We start from the raw sequence: 15,843 nt of genomic DNA, 5'->3' as shown, positions 1-15,843 counted from the left end.
CTGTGTGGTCCAAAAACACAACCAAAAACGTAAACAGAAAGAAAAGACACCAATATTTCAACAATCCACAAAGGTTCATTTGACATTTGTAGGAATTGGGAGAGCTTGGATTTTACCAATACAAATATCCGACTGACTTACTCTATTTAATCTTATTTTATTCAACCAGACAACTCCCTAAAGCTTTGTCAATCCTTCTGGGCCCTGGTTCTTGCCACTATTGGAGGTAAAGGGTTACCATTAGTCATGGGACCTGAAGGAGCAGCTTAAAAAAGAAAAATGGAGTCATCCGTGCCTTGGGATTAGCTTCTATTTTCTCCGTATGAAAGAGAAAAATCTAGCTGTCTCCCCAGGGTTATTATGACATTGCCTTGTCATCCTTTGTTACAAATGATGCCTTGCTACAAATCGATTGTTTTATGAGTGAATGGAGGCCTTCCTCCCCAACTGTGTCCTAGACAGCTAAATATAAATCCTGCCCACAGCATTAGAAACAAAAGCAGCAGGGGAAGGCTTCACAAAACCCTCAAAACTCAGTTTCAGGGTTGGAGGGACAGCACAGTGGGTAGGGCATTTGCCTTGCAGAAAGCCGACCTGGGTTCAATTCTCAGCATCCCATATGGTCCCACGAGCACCGCCAGGAGTAATTCCTGAGTGCATGAGCCAGAAGTAACCCTGTGCATCACCGGGTGTGACCTAAAAAGCAAAAAAAAAAAAAAATTAAAAATAAAAAAAATAAAATTAAATCAAATCCAGTCTCAGTCTAATCATAAAGTTGACTCTAAGGATGTTCTAATGGCAAGGGTAAATGACGACCCACTTTACAAGGCTGTGACAGTACGTGGGATGGGGGCGGCAGGCGGGGGCGGGATGGGAGCTACAAAAGGCAAACCGAGGCCAAAGGCAAAGAAAACCCACCAGCTCACTGCTTCTAGTGCGAGCCCCTAAGGGTTAAAATGAACGAGCGCCGGTCCTCCTCGGTTCCTAGAGAGGCTCCTGGGTGGCGGGGAGCGGAGAAATTTCCTGTGTCGGTGCTGGGGTGCCAGAGTTTAGGACCCTGGGTCGGTGGGATCCAAAGGAGCGGGGGCTCTCTCCTTCGGGCAGCTGGGCCTGCTGGGGTGCAGGACGGCCTGGGTGTGGCTTCCGCACCCAGAACCGTGAGTTCCTTCTCGGGGAGGCGGGAGGGAGCCGAGGGCCGCCGGCTGGACGACGGGCACTGCGCCCACCCGCACGGGGGCAGCCGCGGGGGTCCCGGCGCGGGATCCAGCTTCCGCCAGCACCGTCCCCGCCGCGCCGTCGCCGGGTCCTGGGAGGAAATCGTAGGCTGGGGGCGATCGGTCTTGCTGGGACCCGACCCTCACTTCGCCGACCCCGACCTGAGCGCACCGGGGCCCTCCTTAGCCCAGGGATCGGGCGGTGCGTTTTCTCGAATCCCGTGCCCGGCCCCGCCCTAGCTAGTCACCCCTATCCCGGGCCTTTAGCCGTGCACACCTCCCTGAGGATGGTCTTGATCCTGTCGTGTTTGCAACCGAAATGAAACAGACTTCAAACAAACTCGTTCCCTTTTGCAATAGTTTCGCTGAAGTCGTGCTTCTGGGGTCATTGGAGTCCACAAATGAGTCATTTCTTAGTAAGTAGAGAAAACGGTCTCTTGCCAGGGCTCCTACTGCCTTGGAAAGACTCTTGATTGATACCTAGATGCTACTCAGCAGAACATCGACCCTCATTTGAACAACTTCCCTCTTGTTTTCTTTTGTTTTGCATTAGGGTATGTTTTTTCTCCCCACTCAAACTTGAGGGCATTTGTAATTCACTTTCACCTTTTCATTTAACAGATGCCTCATTGCTGGAGAGTGCTTGGGGAATGCCAGCTCGCTTTAGGAGAAGGTCTCAGGGTATGAAATTGTTTTTGAAATATCTGGCAATATATTCCAAGACAAAGGTCTTTTGGTGTTCCGCTATACCCTGCTTTCTGCTCTCTCTGAGTTCAAAAGTCAGGCCCGAATCCAGTTGGGAATGGATTCTGCTCCTTCCCATTCCAGTTGGGTGAAAAGTTCCTTATGTTTTCGGACTGCTCCTGCTAACACTGCTAATTGTTCACACACTTGATAGGGCTGTTATGAGCATTAAATGAGAAATACTTTGTATAAATTATTTAATTCACTGAGTAGAATATGCTAGACAGTAACAGGGTGTAAATTATAAGTGAATCATTATTTGTTTTCCAAATGCTTCTCTGTTTATATCCTTCATAATTTAGACTCCGTTTTTTCTTTCTTTTTTTTTTTTTTGGTTTTTGGGTCACACCCGGCGATGCACAGGGGTTACTCCTGGCTCTTCATTCAGGAATTACCCCTGGCGGTGCTCAGGGGACCATATGGGATGCTGGGATTAGAACCGGGGTCGGCCGCGTGCAAGGCAAATGCCCTACCCGCTGTGCTATCGCTCCAGCCCCTAGACTCCGTTTTTTCTAAATTGTGTTATCACTTTTTGTTTGGTTTGGGGTCCACACCCAGCTGTGTTCAGGCCTTCCTCCTGGCTCAGGCCTCAGGGATCATTCCTGGAAGTGCTCAGGGACCGTATGTGGTGCTGGGGATTGAACCTAGGTCCACTGAGTGAAAGGCAAGCACATAACTTGATGTACTGTCTCTCTGGCCCTGTGCTATTTTTAACATTCTAAAATGGATCGATGGCTCCATAGATAAACTACCTTCTAGTGGTTGATCACATTCCCAACCCCTTAAAGTAGAGCAGTTGGCTCCAAAAGACCAAGGGAATATTGTGATGATCATATACTTAGAGGCCAGGGAGGTCTCTTGTTCTCCCCCTTTTATGCATAGGAGTCATTGCCTGTAATTATTTTAGCCCTGCTCTCTCCTAATTTCTTGTTCATGATTGTATAAATGCTGATTTTCTTTTGAAATTAATTTCCAAGGTGTCATCCTTCTCTCAGGGACCACATTATTCTTTCCTAATGAAATGGAAAGCTTTCTCTTTAGCAATTTCTCTTTGAGGGGCCACTCTCTGCCATGCTCAGGAGTTACTTTTTGCTCAGTATTCAGGGGTCATCCCTGACAGTGCTCAGAGAACCATGCAGTGCTCAGAATGAACCTAGGATGCCTGCATGCAACACCTGTGCTCTAATACTCTGAACCCTCTCTCCGGTCCTGTTATCTGTTTATGAGTCCAGAAGCTGACACAGTGATGCTTTTGTCTTGTTATTGGTGCCTGGTCCAAACATGTTTACTGTCTTTTCAAATAAAAGTGATTCTAAGCCTTAAGGGTACAATGATGATTAGTAGTCATTCTATTTTTGAAGTTTGATCCTTATACTTAAACATGAAGAAATTTGATTTTCCTTAGAAAAGGTCACTCAGGTTAACTGTTTGATCTTACCACTTTAAGATTTTATAAAAAGCACTTATAAAAACCAGGTTTCTTATTCCCATGTGGTTTGCAGACATTCTAAGTTGTTGCCACATTTGGAAAGGAAGGAAGAAAAATACATGCTAATAGATGTCCTCAAAAGTAACTTGCTTTCTTCTACAGGATTTCTGTAACATGACTGATCATTGTGATGGAGCAGGAGCAAAAACCCATCGTCTCAAATCCCAATGCCTTCACTGACAGGAAGAATTTGAAAAGCACTTTCACAGGTGAGGGATCAAGATGATGATCTGAAAAAAAGTGGAGAAAGAATAAGGCATTAGAATGAAATCATTGATAAATATTTATCATTTATATATACATTTATATATATATGTATATTTTAGCAGCATGAGACTAGTCCCCAAGGACAGTAGAAACAAGGGCCAGAAAAACAAGTCCATGGTTGGAAGGTTGCCACAAGTGGTTGGTGGGGAGGGCAGTTAGGATAGAGAAGGGAACACTGTGACAATGATAGTTGGAAATGATCACTCTGGATAAGAACTGTGTGCTGAAAGTAGATAAAGGGACAAACATATAACCTTTTAGGACCTGTATTGCAGATCATTATGCCCAAAAGGAAAGAGAGAAAGAGAGAGAGAGACAGAGAGAGAGAGACAGAGAGAGAGAAATGCCTGCCATAGAGGCAGGCTGGGGGGTGGGGGAGGTGTTGGTGGGAGGGAAACTGGGGACATTGGGGTGGGAAATGTACACTAGTGAAGCGATGGGCGTTTTATGACTGAAACCCAATCATGAACAACTTTGTAACTATATTTCACAGTAATTCAATGAGAGAGAGAGAGATTGGGGTGGGGGAAGGGAAAGGATTTGGGCCATACGTGGATCTGCTCAGGGATCACTCCTGGCAGGACTCAGGGAACTATATGTGGTGCAAAGATTAAACCAGGGTCAGCCACATGCAAAGCAGTGCCTTAACTGCTGTCCTATTCTGGCCCTGAAAATGAGATTAGATTTGAATTCCCAGCTACGCACTGTGTTACAGCCTTGGTTTTCTTATTTTTAATAAAAGTGATTTATACTATGTCTCCCGTGTTAAGGATTATGTGATTCTGGCTGCAAAACCATCTGTCATGAATAATGGGCACCCTTGTTATTTCCGTGTTGACTCGGTTTGTGATACAGTCCATTTTCACCTCAGATGGTATCCTATTTTTTTTTCTGCTCAGATTTTTTTGTATATCTTTTAAGTTAATTTTAGATTGATATTGGCAATTATTAGCAAGTTTTCAGTGTTATTAAGTACAGAGCATTAAATAGTCACCTCTTGAGTGGGAGAAGTACCTCAACAAGATGCAACACGTGCTTTTCTGGGGTTGATCTCTGGCACTACATGATCCCTTGAACACTGCCAGGAGCAAAGCCAAAACACAGAGCCAGGAGTAGCCCCTGAGTTACACTTATTGGGTGTGGCCCATAAATGAAAAACCAAAAATAAAAAGCAAGAATTTATTTTACCTTTATTTCTGATGAAAACTTAGAATGAGAATTGGAAACTTTCAAAACTTTCACTAAAAATGCTTTATAAGGTTTCATTTTTTTCCCTTCCCTGGGCAGAGATCTGGGGATATATTTTAAATATTTGTTTATCCTTGCAGGAGGTGAACATGAAAGTCACTTGGAAATTATTCAACACAATAATCCTAAGGCAGTTAAACTTAAAAAGGGAATCTTGAGATGGTCTAAGAAAGATGGCCCACAAAATTATAAGCAAAAGGATCTGAAGGGAATGTCACTGACATGCTCTCAAAGAGATGAGAGTTGGTGTGGTGATTCCTGTGAGAGTGAGGGCATGTCTGAGAATCAGGGGAATTATAGAGGAAAAGAGGAACAAAAGCCTCCTCACTGGGGAACAGACTTCAGCTCTCACATCAATGCCTCTGTCCAGGGGAAGTCATCCTTTAGAGATAAACCCTACAAATGTTCTGAATGTTGGAAGAGCTTCAATAATACTTCTCATCTGCGTACTCACCAGTGGACCCACTCAGGAGAAAAACCATACAAATGTTCTGAGTGTGGGAAGTGCTTTAGCAGTAGCTCTCACCTAATTCAGCATCTAAGAATACACACAGGTGAGAAACCCTACCAGTGTGGTGAATGTGGGAAAAGCTTCAGCAATACCTCTCATCTTATTATCCATAAACGAACTCACACTGGAGAGAAACCCTACAAGTGTCCCGAGTGTGGGAAGAGTTTTAGTAGCAGTTCTCACCTGATCCAGCATCACAGATCACATACTGGTGAGAAGCCATATGAGTGTCCTGTCTGTGGGAAGTGCTTCAGCCATAGTTATGTCCTCATAGAACACCAGAGGACTCACACGGGAGAGAAACCTTACAAGTGTCCCGACTGCGGGAAAAGTTTTAGTCAGAGCTCTAGCCTGGTTCGCCACCAGAGGACTCATACAGGGGAGAAGCCCTACAAATGTCTTGAGTGTGGGAAAAACTTTGGTTGTAATTCTACTCTAATCAAGCATCAGCGAATACATACAGGAGAAAAACTCTACCAGTGTACAGAATGTGAGAAGAATTTCAGTCGCAGCTCAAATCTTACTATACACCAGAAAACACACACAGGAGAAAAGTCCTACAAAAGTTTCAGATATGAAGGAAGCGTGAGTCACCACAATGATGTCACCGAAGTGTGCAAGATCCAGCCAGGAGAGAAACCATATAAATGCTGTGAATGTGGGAAAAGTTTTGGCCTCAGCTCCCATCTCATTCGACATCAGAGGACACACACAGGAGAGAAGCCTTACAGATGCTCTGAGTGTTGGAAAACCTTCAGTCAGAGTTCCACCCTGGCGATCCACCAAAGAACACACACAGGAGAGAAACCGTATAAATGCCCAGACTGTGGTGAGTGCTTTAGTCAAAGCTTTAACCTTATCAGGCACCGGAGGACTCATATGGGAGAAAAGCCTTACAAGTGTGCAGACTGTGGAAAATGCTTCAGTAGAAGCACCTACCTCAGTCAGCATCAGAAAACTCACGTGAAGAGGTCTTTTGAGTGTCCTGAAGTTGAAGGATTTTCTCATGAAAGTACTTGGAAAAACTGTTCGAGGGAAATGGCCTTTATCTCTTCATTGTCAATCCCAAATTTTTCTTCCTCTTGAATCCCAAAGCTGGTTTTATTGATGTAGTTTCTTTGAATTTTTCTTTGTTGTTGTTGTTTTTTGGGCCATACCAGTGGTGTTCAGGGGTTACTCCAGGCTCTGCACTCACGTATCATTCCTGGTGGTTCTCAGGAGACCATAGGGGAATAATCCATTGAAGCTGGGTGGTTGCATGTAAGGCCCTACCATCTGTACTATTCTTACTGGATCATTTCAGTTAAGGTATTCTCTTGCCATGGTGCTTACAAAGTAATAGGAGTTTTGTGGGGTTTTTTTTTTGTTGTTGTTGTTGTTGTCTTTATTTGTTTGATTTGTTTGCCAAAATATCTGGAAAAAGTCAGGCTTTCAGTTTATGGGATGACAAGATCCAGATAAACAAGTCATTAGATCCTAATAAGAGCTCCTACTAAGAATGGAGAAGAAGAAGAAGAAAAATTTTAATTTTAGGTAAGATTATAATGCATAAAGACAAAGGAAAAACTAAAGTGGAATCTTAGGAATAAGGACACCTGAAATCTTACAAGGAATTTGCAATTTTCTTTTTTTTTTCTATTGTCTTATAACAGCAAACCATTTCTGAACTCAGGAATTTTCCCAGAAATTTATTTTTATAAGTAATGCTATTTCCTGGCTGCCTTGTAGGCAGGAGGAGAGTTCTTAAGGAAGATACTTTTCTTTTTTAAAAAATATTTTTTAAAATGCCTTTTTAGGGGGGCCAGAGCGATAGCACAGCGGGTAGGGCATTCGCCTTGCACGCAGCCGACCCAGGTTCAATCCCCGGCATTCCATATGGTCCCCCAAGCACTGCCAGGAGTAATTCCTGATCGCTGGGTGTGACCCAAAAAGCAAAAAAAAAAAAAAATGCCTCTTTAGGGGCTGGTTAAGAAAAGGCTGGAGCATGAGGTCCAAATTTTATCTCTGACACCACATGCACCCCCAGCCTCCACCAGTCTTACGGGTTGGAGTCTTGTTAGCCCCTGAGCACCACCAGCTGTGACCCTGGTTGACCCCAGCACCACTGGGCCCAGTGGCTTTGCATATAGGATCTGAGATTTAACCTGTTCAGCCCAACCTGTCAAGTATTTCTGGAAGATTGCCCCACCCCACGCAAAAAAAGACTTTTGTATTGACTGAAAATTAAGTTTTATAAGTATCTAGAATGTCACAATTTAGAATAATGACAAGCAACCACAAGTGACTATTTAAATATGTATTAAGGGTGAAATTTAAACTCCAGTATTTTAGACATACTTGCCATTTGAGATATGCTCAGTAAACACACATGACTGGTATTGATGTTTTGTTTTGTTTTGTTTGAGGCCACACCCGACCATATCAGGGCTTACTGACCACTCTGTGCTCAGGTATCATTCCTGGTAGGCTCAGGGAACCATCGAGGGTACCAAGGATGGAACCTGGCCAACCCGGGTTTGAACCCTGGCATCCCATATGGTCCCCTGAGCACCGCCAGAAGTAATTCCTGAATGCAGAGTCAGGAGTAACTCCTGAGCATTGCCGGTGTGACCCAAAAAGCCAAAAGGAGAAAAAAAAAGGAGTGAGATGGCATTTTGAAAGCACTGACTCTACAGAGACTTGTAATGATTGTAGATTTTATGTTCAACCATCTCAATAGGCTAGTGTTGGCTATTAATCATAAGTGTTTTTAGGCTTCACCAGTGAATTGCCCCTTTTCCTCCTACGAGAGAAGCTTAGAGTGCTCTTGTGAGCACCACTAATCCCCTGAGTTATCTTTAACCTTTTCTTTGTGTTTTACCTCTCATTGTCACGATTCCCCAAGTCAGTCTTGGTTGTTCATAAGTCAAAACTTTCTGGTAGTTCTGGACTTTGTATTTGTAGTAAATTACCTGGTTTTATATTTCCCCACCGACCTTTTCATATTTTACTATAGAGCAATGTTGTTCTTTGTTTAAACACAGAAAGACCATTAATTCTGTGCTCCTAATATTTGGGAGTTGATTGACTCTAAAATATGTCTACTCCTGGGCATCCATCATAATTACTTGACTCAGGCTTTGGTTGCCATAATTCCTAAAACCCCCAAAGGGAGGTCCCGTCATAGAACTGCGATGGACCCAGGGCAAGTGTCGAAGCTATCCTGGCATCGAAATGAAATAGTCTGGAATGAATACATGGTCTTGATGCAAGTTGTTATGACTTCAGGCATAGGACCCCCATGGGGAAAGACAAGCTGAACTTGACTGAGGACTTAGTCTGGGATTTATGGTAAAAGTCTTGCTTGCCCTGAGACCAGAGAACTATGATTTGGAATCTTTATCTCTTACTGTCTTTATCCAAACAACTGCAAGTATTGATAAGAAGTAAACTTAATTGTTTAACATATACAACTAGAGGGAAAGAGAAAAGCAGTATAGATGTTCCTGGGAGACAGTGTCTCCTTGAGTTAATCTCCCCAAGAGAATCTCTGCTGAAATGCCTTATCTCTGTAAATGGCCAATCACCCCTATTTGCAGGCATATACCTCAAACCTCTTCAGAAGTTCTTGAAGTATACTGACAGCTCTGCATTCAATGGGCCATTTTCACCATCATTCTGTGGCTTTTGTTCCTCTCTGGAGAGGCTGAGGGGCAGCTCTCAACCACTACCACACTTTGTGAACTCACAAGCCACTGCTTTGTCCCACTGCCTTGCCCAGAGCCAGATTAGGTGGTAGAAGTCTTGATCTCTGTTTTCAATTTTTTATCAAATATCCTGTTTCAGCTTTTTCATTACCTACTTCCTAGTCAGATTGGAAACTTGTTTTTGTTTTTGTTTTCTAATATGCCTAGTCTGAGTCTGAGCCAGTTCCCAAGGACAGCTTGCCGGTGGAGACCAACATTCCTCAGTTCTGGCTGCCTCAGCTCTGGTTCAGTTAAGCAGAGATACATCCTCTGTGCAAAGAAATGGTAAAAGGAACGTTTCAGTATTTCTTATTCCCCATATTTTTATCCTGCTAGTCAGAAAGGTAATTTATAAGAAGGTCAAGACTTCTCAGTTGCCTGAGTTTTTACCTTGGATTTTGGATACTTTGTGGTAGAAAGAATATGTAGATGTTCACATTAAGAATGAATACCAGAGGGGCTGGAGCAATAGCACAGTGGGTAGGGCGTTTGCCTTGCACGCAGCCGACCTGGATTCGATTCCCAGCATCCCATATGGTCCCCCGAGCACTGCCATGAGTAATTCCTGAGTGCATGAGCCAGGAGTAACCCCTGTGCATTGCCGGATGTAACCCCCCAAAAAAAAGGAAAAAAAAAAAAGAATACCAGAAAGGGCTAGTTACAGATACTACAAAGTATGGATGTTGCTGGGTACTGCTTTGCGGGAAAGGTTTTTTTTTTTCCTCTACATGATTGTAGTGTGTCTGATACTGGTAAGGCAGTTGTTTCTGTTTGCCTTATTAAAAGTGTTTTAAAAAGTAGAACAGGAGGGGCTGGAGTGATAGCACAGCGGGTAGGGCATTTGCCTTGCACGCGGCCAACCCGGGTTCGAGTCCCAGCATCCCATATGGTCCCCTGAGCACTGCCAGGGGTAATTCCTGAGTGCAGAGCCAGGATTGACCCCTGTGCATCATTGGGTGTGACCCAAAAAGCAAAAAAGAAAAAAGTAGAACAGGGGCTGGAGTGATAGCCTTGCACGCAGCCAACACGGGTTTGATTCCCAGCATCCCATATGGTCCCCTGAGCACTGCCAGGAGTAATTCCTCAGTGCATGAGCCAGGAGTAGCCCCTGTGCATCGCCAAGTGTGACCAAAAAGCAAAAAATAAATTAAAATTATAATAATAAATAAAAATAGATAAAAAGTAGGACAAGTAAAGGTGTTTAAGAAGTACTTAGGAAGTGGAGGGATAGTTTGACAGGCATGGAGGTATATGCTTTGCATTCAGGAGGCTCAGGTTCAATTCTGGCCCCAAATGGTCCCCTGAGCACAGAGCAAGGAGTAACCTCTGAGCACTGCCAAATGTGACTCTCAAAAAAATTAAATATATATATACACATATATTTGGGTATGATTTTCTGTTTTCAAATAGAGAGAAAGGGGCCACTGCAGGTAGGGCATTTCCTTGAATGCAGCCCACCTGGATTTGATCACCCAGCATACCATATGGTTCCTGAGCCCACAAGAAGTAATTCCTGAGTATCGCTGGGTGTGGCCCCAGAACCAAAACAATAAATAAATAGAATGTTACTGAGCATCAGTGGGTTTTATGTGAACCTCACTGAAGCGTCATTTTACATTTACATATTACAGAGTATAGCCCAAATTGTCTCAAACTGTAATATTTGAGAACAAATGTTTACAGTATTTTTAAAATTTTAAATAATTTTTTTTTTGCGGTGTTGGGGATTGAACCCAAGATTTCACACATGCAAGGCAAGTGCTCTACCACTGAGCTATATCGCCAGCCTCCTTTATGAGGTTGCTTTGTTGTTTACTGTCAACTAAGAGTTTGGTTATTAAAGATCATTCAAGAGTTTGATAATTAAATTTGTATATTTACTCTTGTAGTGTTCGGGGACAGTTTTTTCCCAAGGTGCCCGGAACCATTGTGCACTGGGTCCGGGCAGGTGCTTGGGCATGGGCTGAAGGATGACAGGCGCGTGGAGAAACACTTTCCGGGAGCAGCTGATGGCAGCTCACTTTATTGCCAAATACACACATATTTTATAGAGCGTCTTGGCTTACAGGAAGACCCAATCACATGAAGTTTAGCACGATTGGCCTATTCCTATTCTGCCATGGTCCAATCCCATTCAAGGCTAGAGGCTGCAGTTAGGATGACCTGCTAAGCGTAGGTGACAGTTTTCTGCATTTTGGGCATATATGAGTAGGAGTTGAGTGAGCCTCAAGGCCGGACACCTGGTGCCAACACCCTGTTTTGCTAACTTTGCCGAGTTACTCCCCCTTGTGAGGTTTTGCTTCAGGGCAGCTTTGCAAGGGCAGGTCTTATCTGCTCCAGTGTCTGTCGCCTGCCCCAGTGCCTGTCACTGGCCACTTTATAGCTGAAGTTCAGTTACAAGACAGTAGCTGTTGAGGTCTTCTGCTGGCATCTATCACACTGAGTACCACAAGTAACCACTCTAAACCTGTTCTTCAGGTGGAAAGCAGAGAAAATACCTGGCATGGTTTCGGTAAGGATTAGATACAGAGCGTTCTGACTTAATGATGGCTTGACTCAATGAGTTTTCTACTTTATGATGGTATGAAAGTAGTAAACGTTCATTAAAAATGCTACTTAAATATTTGGATCACAGCATTCAGTTTTTCACTTTCAGCGTAGAACCATTTTAACGCTTTGTTATAAATGGTCTGTAAAAGATGTTCAGCAGATTAGATATATTACATACTTCTTTTACTTATATTTTCAACTCATGATGGGGTTATCAGATGTAGCCCTATCAGAAGTTTAGTGAGATCTGTAAATGGTTACAAAGCAGCTAGTACAGTTCTCAGAATGTAACAGGATCTAATTGTGACTTATTAAGACAAGCTTAAAAAAGTGTCCTCCATATGTTTCCAGAAGTAACAGTACAGACCCATTGTGTCCTTCTTGCAGAAGTAACAGTGCAGACCATTTCACCCTTTAACCAGTCTAAGGAACCCTGAGGATTAAAATATTATAAAAACTGACAATTATAGGGGCTGGAGCGATAGCACAGCGGGTAGGGCATTTGCCTTGCATGCAGCCGACCCGGGTTCGATTCCCAGCATCCCATATGGTCCCCTGAGCACCGCCAGGGGTGATTCCTAAGTGCAGAGCCAGGAGTAACCCCTGTGCATCGCCAGGTGTGACCCAAAAAGAAAAAAAAAAACAAAAAAAACCTGACAATTATATTGTGTTCCAAGATTGTGCACTGTGGAAAACACTTTTATTTGATTCACCTTACTGAATTGTTGTTAGTGAAACAAAGGGTATAGTTTTTTTAGGAAAAAATAAACATCAAGAACTCAGAGAGATGGCCCAGTTGAGTTCATGCTTTGTATGCAAGAGGTATAGGTTTGACCCCTGGCACTTCATGATCCCCTGAGCACCTCTGGGAGCAGGAATGATCTCCCTCAAGCATTGCTGGGTGTGACCCAAAGTCAGAATAAAAGAAAGTAAAGAACAAAATTTTAAATAAGGATAAAAGTAGTTTAATTAAATCAATTTACATCTGAAGAGATACCAGTTTGTATCCCACATTATATTATCACCTGCATTGTTTTATAACTGCCCACAATTATATAAACTCTGTATAAACTCTAATTTACAAATCTTGATATCTGTCGTATTAGACACACATTTTCCATAGGATAAGATGGCCACCATTAGTAAAAACTTGTCAAGAATCACTGTCTTTTTGGAATGAAAAGTAATAAAACAAAAGAGAGGTTTTCCACTTAAGATAGAATAAAACAGACACATTTAATTGTTCCGGTGTTTTCGCCTTGATTTCATCAATTGGTAAATAGGTTGTTTTGCTCCCCAATTAGTATTCTGTATGTATTTTTCTTTCTAGGCCACAGTGTTTGACACTATAAAACATTCTTACTTACTAAATGACTTCTAAATTCTTACTTACTAATGACTTCCTAAATCTCCTTTAAATTCAAAGACTTCTCCTCTATCCATTGTATTTTTATTCAAGGGTTTTGGGCGCCACAAAAAAACGCACCTACAAGCATGAGATGGTGAATTTGATCTCCAGTGCTGCCCATGTGCCTCATGTTCAGTTTTAGTAGTTCTGCTCTTTAGGATCCCTGGGGCTGCCCAATTTGTCCAAGTACCACAATTAAAGAGGGCAGCCTTCTGCAAGCACTATAATCCGGTGTGCATGAGCACTACAATTAAAGAGTCCAACGCCTGGCAAACAAGCAGTATGCAAGCACTGCATCTAAAATGTGGGACCCTCAATCATTTCAACAACAGCAAGGGGAAGGGGGGCGTAGAAGGAACAAATGGGCTTATGGTTATTCCCTAGAATGGAGGGGGAAATTCACACCAGCATATGTACTAGGAACTCACTCCCTGTCACTGTATAATTGACCAGAAGACATGTTAATAGTCTCTATCATAGTACTGAGTAAAAGTTTTGCTCCCATAATTGCAAGCCCTCCAAGTCCAATCTAAGTCTGAGAAATAGTATACCAGGTAAGGCACTTGCTTTGCATGTGGCTGACACAAGTTTGGCCTCTGGTACCCCTCATGGTTTCCAAGAATGATCCCCAAGTAATTTACTCAGATCCAGGAATAATTCCCAAGCACCAGTGAGTGTGGCTCATAAAACTAAGTTGGGTCTGCCAAACAGTCTTCTCCTTACTGCTAAATGTTTCCTCGCTGAGAAAGAATGAAGTTTATCCTTTGTCTAGAGCCCTTTATAACCAGCACCATATATTCATCTTTACCAGGCCCCTCATTTTCTGAAATGGTGATAGTGACAAAATTGCCATTGTTTTATTCTACATTTGAGTTTTTTATTAACCTGATGCCTAACATATGTGTAGCAGAGATCAAATGATGGCAGGGGAAGCAAATGTTAGGATAGATCAGGAATAGGAACATATGCAGGCTTTCGAAGGACTATTTACTCCTTGTCATTTCTTGAACTACACTTATTAGCCTGAATTCTCCATCTTTAATATCTTGATGCTCAAGTAGCTAGAGAGAAACAAACCTGCCAGAGGCTTAGAGGAATTTGGGAATGTGGGAGAAAGTGGCTGCCGGGGTCTCTGTTTGGATGGGACTGAGCTAATCTGCCCCCCTCCAATGCACCTTGTCTGTTCAGCATTCCATGGGTCTGAGATTAACTGCAGGTTTTGATCTCTTAGAGATTTAGTTATGGGGTGCTGGAGCAATAGCACAGTGGGTAGTGCCTTACATGCGACTGACCCAGGTTCAATTCCCTCCATCCCATATGGTCCCCTGAGGACCGCCAGGAGTAATTCCTGAGTGCAAAGCCAGGAGTAACCCCTGTGCATTGCCACGTGTAATTCAAAAAGCAAGCGAGAGAGAGAGAGAGAGAGAGAGAGATTTATGGGTCTCTGAATCCAAGCCCTTACAATAGCTTACATGGTGGCTCTGGAGTTGGTTCGTGGGGGTGACTGCCAGGGCTCTCAGGAGTATAAGGAAGTTGGGGGAGGTAGCCCATCCTGACTCTGAGAAAGCCTGGAGATTTCAGTCACAAAACCCACATACCTGAACTTTCAGCAGGTTAATATCTTGGTGAGGTCTGTCCTGAGACGGTGGAGTCTAGCTGGGGGCATGGCGGTGATTTTGGATTGTGGAAGGAAGCGGTGCCTGGGTCTCTGGGCGGGCACTGGGCTAACCCACCACCCTCCAATTCACCTTGGCCTGTTCAGCCTTGCACAGTCTGAGGTTTTTGATCTTTTGATCTCTTTTGAGATTTATTTATGAGTCTCTGAAACAAGGCCAATAAAAGAGCCTGGATGGCAGAGCCAGAGGTGGTTTCTGGGTGTGGCTCCCACATACCTAAATTTTGGCAGTTTAATTTCTCAGAAAACTTGGTCCTGAGTTGTTGGAGTCTGGCCAGAGGCATGGTGGTGATTTGGGGGTATCCGGAAGCCTGAAGGCACCATCAGGCTGCTGATGCACTTACCCCTCATGTCCAGGCTGACCTGCTGGTGCTGAGTCCCCTGGGCCCCAGAGGTGACTGCAGCAGCAGTAGCCCCAACAGGGACCAGGACTGGAGCCAGGGCTGCCACCATTTGTGGCCTGGGCACTCTTGGAAGACTGCAGACACCAGTCCAGCAGAGCTTGACCAGGGGGCACCGGCCCCATCCTCATCTCTAGGCAGTTGGGGCTCAGGGGGATTTCTTCTATAATATGCTGCAGGGGGTGCGGGCTGGTCCAAGGGCTGCCCCATCAGTGGCGAATCACTGGGGACCTGTGGTGGAAACCCAGGGCACCCCCTCAACTCCAGGACCTGTGCTCCCTGATGGTGCCAAACTGACCCCAAGAGTCCTAACAGACATGTTAAAACTCTGCCGCCCATAGCACCAAGAGCTGTGGCCCTGGCTCCACCATCCTCACGAGTCCCACTCCGGGCTGGTGCTCCATGGTGGGTGACAGCCAGTTTCACTTAATGGCGCTCTCTCTCGGACAGAATATCCAAGGGGTACCCACTTCACTCACGCAGAAGTGTTATGACCCCACCGACTGTTCAGAGCACTGAGAGCTGGAGTTCCTCCACCAGCCCTGGTGCTTCCATCCTGACTGAAACCCTAAAAGGCTATTTGAATGAAGTGAATGGTACCTAGAAAATTT

The 15,843-nt window shown here is 44.0% G+C and overlaps 1 protein-coding gene across 4 annotated transcripts; it reads left to right on the top strand.

The window, feature by feature from the left end:
- The first annotated feature begins 1,014 nt into the window (after positions 1-1,014).
- Positions 1,015-10,372, top strand: ZNF572 (zinc finger protein 572). Of its 4 annotated transcripts, none has more exons than XM_055128983.1 (4): positions 1,015-1,157; positions 1,836-1,895; positions 3,550-3,656; positions 5,043-10,372. In XM_055128983.1, exons 3-4 carry the CDS (start codon positions 3,578-3,580, stop codon positions 6,557-6,559), a joined length of 1,596 nt encoding a protein of 531 aa, XP_054984958.1. In that variant the 5' UTR covers positions 1,015-1,157; positions 1,836-1,895; positions 3,550-3,577; the 3' UTR covers positions 6,560-10,372. The 4 variants fall into 4 exon arrangements, with proteins under 4 accessions (XP_054984958.1, XP_054984959.1, XP_054984961.1 ...); XM_055128984.1 differs by having other exon boundaries at positions 1,015-1,630; XM_055128986.1 differs by lacking the exon at positions 1,836-1,895.
- The last annotated feature ends 5,471 nt before the right edge of the window (positions 10,373-15,843 follow it).

The sequence above is a fragment of the Sorex araneus genome, chromosome 2 (genome assembly GCF_027595985.1).
Source record: "Sorex araneus isolate mSorAra2 chromosome 2, mSorAra2.pri, whole genome shotgun sequence".
In the NCBI taxonomy this organism is placed as follows: domain Eukaryota; kingdom Metazoa; phylum Chordata; class Mammalia; order Eulipotyphla; family Soricidae; genus Sorex; species Sorex araneus.
The sequence above is the reverse complement of the archived record's forward strand: the minus strand, read 5'-3'. Positions and strand labels throughout refer to the sequence as shown.

What these genes read in the sequence shown, in the direction of transcription:
- ZNF572 (XM_055128986.1), top strand. Translation starts at nt 3,578, where the DNA reads ATGGAGCAGGAGCAAAAACCCATCGTCTCAAATCCCAATGCCTTCACT. An exon ending in TTTGAAAAGCACTTTCACAG is followed by an intron (nt 3,657 to 5,042) that starts GTGAGGGATCAA and finishes TTATCCTTGCAG; the next exon opens with GAGGTGAACATGAAAGTCAC.